Below are 3625 nucleotides of genomic sequence, written 5' to 3'. Positions count from 1 at the left end.
ATATTTCCATTTGGATTGCTAGTACTTGATGTCCATGAGTTATTGAAGGTTGGGACTGGTAGTACTTAAAAATTAAAATATTTTTTTTAATCAAGTTGAGAAACACTAATATTTAAGTTTTTGAAACTATTTTTTTTTATGATTTTAAGTTACAAACCAACATTTTTAATTTTTTTAATGACTGAATACATTTTTTATTTCATATTCTGAAGCAGAATATTTTACTGAGAATTTTCAAAATATGTAAAAATCAAATTTAGAACAAGTAGTTAATTAGTTTTAAAGATGGATTACAGTATCATTTACATCTTGAGCTTTGTTAATTATATATTGTATTTAGATATTTTATTCTTTGGCACCTATATTTTGTATATTTTGTTGATTAAGATACCTACTAGATGAAAACAAAGATAGAAATTGTATTTGTAAATTATTAATTAAACAAATAAATAATAATTTATTGAGACAATTTTTTTTAATTTGCCTTATATTATTTTTATATCTAAGTTCCTGCAGAAATCATACAATTAATTGTAATCGAATTTGAAAAGGGTAGGACTCCATTGGCATACCTATAATGTAGAATTTTAGATAGTATACATAATTGTTTTTATTACCTAATTTGATTAAATTTTATATTCATCACTAGACTCTTTAAAATGGAGTATTGATAGTTGGGTAGCCAATAACTTACAGACTTATCATTAGTTAGCTACACAAACACAGATAAAAGTAAAGAAAGTGTGGAGGAATCCTGTAAATACCAAAAATGCGGATACAGCCACAAAAAAAACCACGCTGAATAATGACAGGTTTAAAACCTAACAAAAATTGAAAATTTATATATTCTCAGTGGTAGCACCGTCTCAAATTAGAAGTGATAACCTAACCTAAACGCAAATGGACAAAAGTGCAAGTTGACCATAAATATCTAACGTACAACATAACACCAGCAAAGTTTCGATTAAATTGAGAATAATTTAGAAGAGGCTGGCCAGGAAAGAGTAAAGCAATGGATATATAACTCATAAGGAAAGTAACGAGAATAACACTATCGCAATAGAACCAGAAGAAGAATTACATAGAGGAAAAACTCTCCCTTGAAACCTTTGGATAACAATTTATTAACCAAATTAATGCAGACAAATTGCCGCTGTACCTAAAAAAAAATATTTCTAGTAATGTAAATAAAAATAATTTTATAACTAATAAAAAAGCTATTGTTAATTACTTATTACTTGAACTTTAATTATATATTATGTAAAATTTAAGTATTTAATATTGTTGGTAATCACAAATTTAATTCTTCTTTGTTAATCTTATCATATTTATTTTCTTTGTTTTCTTTTTAAAAATATTATATTGTACACTATCAACTCATCTACCTCGCCACAAGCATTGCTTAATGAGGTAGATTAATTAATAATTTATCTATTTATTGTTGCATTGTTACACTGTATGTCATTTCATTGTTTTGATAATAAATTATTAATAATAAATAAAAAAAAATAAAAAAAAAAAAAAAAATAAGAAAGAATATGTTCAAATGTGGATTGTCAAAGGACAACAAGCGTGAATGAGGAAGAACAAAATACAATTAAAATACATATGAATGCCCTAACTTTGTAGGGACGTTTGGCAAAGAAGATGTGGACAATATTAATGACCATGCTATAGAATTGACAGCTTACTGGGCAGATAAAATATAACTGTAAATAATGACCAGACATAAATAGAAGAACTAGTTTGTTATGTTACTTATCAGTATTTTAGACTTAAGTAAGCTCTTGTCATTCATATACATTTATTGTTAATTCAATTTAAAGTATCTTTATGAACCGAATTCTTACATATTAAAAGTTTAAATGAGCAAAGCAGCGGGCCAACATTATTTGGGTCACTGTACTTCGCTTTAAATACCTACTTGCAGCTAATAAACTAGATATTAAAAAATAATTAAATTATTATTAGATGTGGATTAATTGTATTTTTATTTTCAATGTTATTTTATATTGACTTTTACTTACCAGACTTTCTTTAGTGGAATTAGTAGTTGAAGTCAACAAAACTGGGGACATAGACAAGTGTGTATTCCCAGTTTGATGTATATTTTGGTGCATATAATTGTAGTATGTTGATGTAAAATACATTGATGCTAAATTAGCATCTGATACAATAGGAGGATAGGAAATTCCAGATGGCTGATATGAGTAAGGATTTGGGTATGGATAAGAAGGGAACTGAGGTTGTGCTTCTGTTTGAGGGTAATTAGCATTTAAATTTGAATAATTAGACTGAGACGATTGGAGATTGTGAGAATTTGAACTATTTCCGCCAATGTTGGATGCAGTTGTACCATACACACTTGTATGACTGGATAAACCCTAAAAAAATAGTTTTAATTATTATATCTTTACAAAAATTAAAAGTGTAATTTGATTGTTTTTAAGTTCCATTTGAACAGGTATTCAAAATCACCAGTTTGTAATATTTTCCTGTATTATAAGTTTTTGCTTAAACATTTTAATTGCTATGTGCTGCAATCAGCTATTTATAGTCTAGTAAGTTAGAAACACAAATAAAAACAAATAATACAGTGGACCAAAAACCAAATTCAAAAAATATTTAAATACATACATGATGGTTATTAGAATAAGCTGAAGAATTATACATTGATGTCGATTGTCCAGTATTAATATTTTGGTAAAGATTAGCAACTGCAGAGTTCTTTTTAGTTAAATAATCGGTTGAATGAGGAACATTAGGGTGCTGCAACATTTTAATTGATGGCTGAGGTGGTTTATTTACTTGAAGTAATCTTTGAGTTTGAACTGAAGCTTGATCAGAGATTGTTGAATGTTCTGTTTGTGTAAGGACAGAATCTCCTTTCTGAGCAATTGAGTCATAATATTTAACAACAGGTGGCAATGAATTTTGTTCCTGTGGTTGATCACAAAATTGTGGTATATCATCAGAAACATCAAGGCTACCAAATGTTACATCTAAGAACTTGATATTGACACTAGAGTCATCAGGTGGCATTTCAACAGCACTTGATGCTGGTATCTTAGAAGGAGTTGGTATGCGATTACGCAAGTTTGGTTTTTTCCCAGGTCCCATTGAATTTTCTTCAAATTCCACTAAAGCATAAAAATGTATATTTTACTTATATATTCATATTTTTAATTTGATTATTAAAATAATAAATATTTAATTATTTATATTTAGAATTGAAAGTAGAGTAGCTGCTTTTTTTATAATGTTTTCTGGACATTTAATCCCGTGAAAGAATTAATATTTTAAAATGACCAAAATTCTGGGGAATTTCAAAAAACTTGAATGTGTATTTACATTTTTGCATTAGTTATTACTTCTTAATTAATGAATTCAATTTTTAAAACTAGTCTTTTGTTGTTTATATTTTGATATAACAAGGGTTTAAACGCTTTATTTAATATCATTTAACTTAATTAATTTAATAATCAGGACTCGTGAATTGTAGATCTAATAAAGACCGTTAGAAGCGCTATAATATCTACTTAAATCATTCATGTAAACGCCTAAATATGCAATTAAAATTCTAAAATAGGCAGAATGTTGTTGGTTTAATTTTTATAATTTTTAT

The 3625-nt window shown here is 27.1% G+C and overlaps 1 protein-coding gene across 1 annotated transcript in view; it reads right to left on the bottom strand.

The window, feature by feature from the left end:
* LOC103308584 (protein lingerer-like) overlaps positions 1 to 3625 on the bottom strand; it is a 10767-nt gene that overhangs the window by 4108 nt on the left and 3034 nt on the right. The window contains exons 2-3 of the mRNA XM_029489901.1: positions 2638 to 3140; positions 2028 to 2384 (exon numbers count right to left, since the gene is read on the bottom strand). Coding sequence (XP_029345761.1) covers positions 2028 to 2384; positions 2638 to 3140 — 860 coding nt within the window. The remainder of the gene's footprint in view (positions 1 to 2027; positions 2385 to 2637; positions 3141 to 3625) is intronic.

Source organism: Acyrthosiphon pisum, chromosome A2 (assembly GCF_005508785.2).
Source record: "Acyrthosiphon pisum isolate AL4f chromosome A2, pea_aphid_22Mar2018_4r6ur, whole genome shotgun sequence".
Lineage (NCBI taxonomy): Eukaryota > Metazoa > Arthropoda > Insecta > Hemiptera > Aphididae > Acyrthosiphon > Acyrthosiphon pisum.
This window is presented reverse-complemented; position numbering and strand designations above follow the sequence as displayed.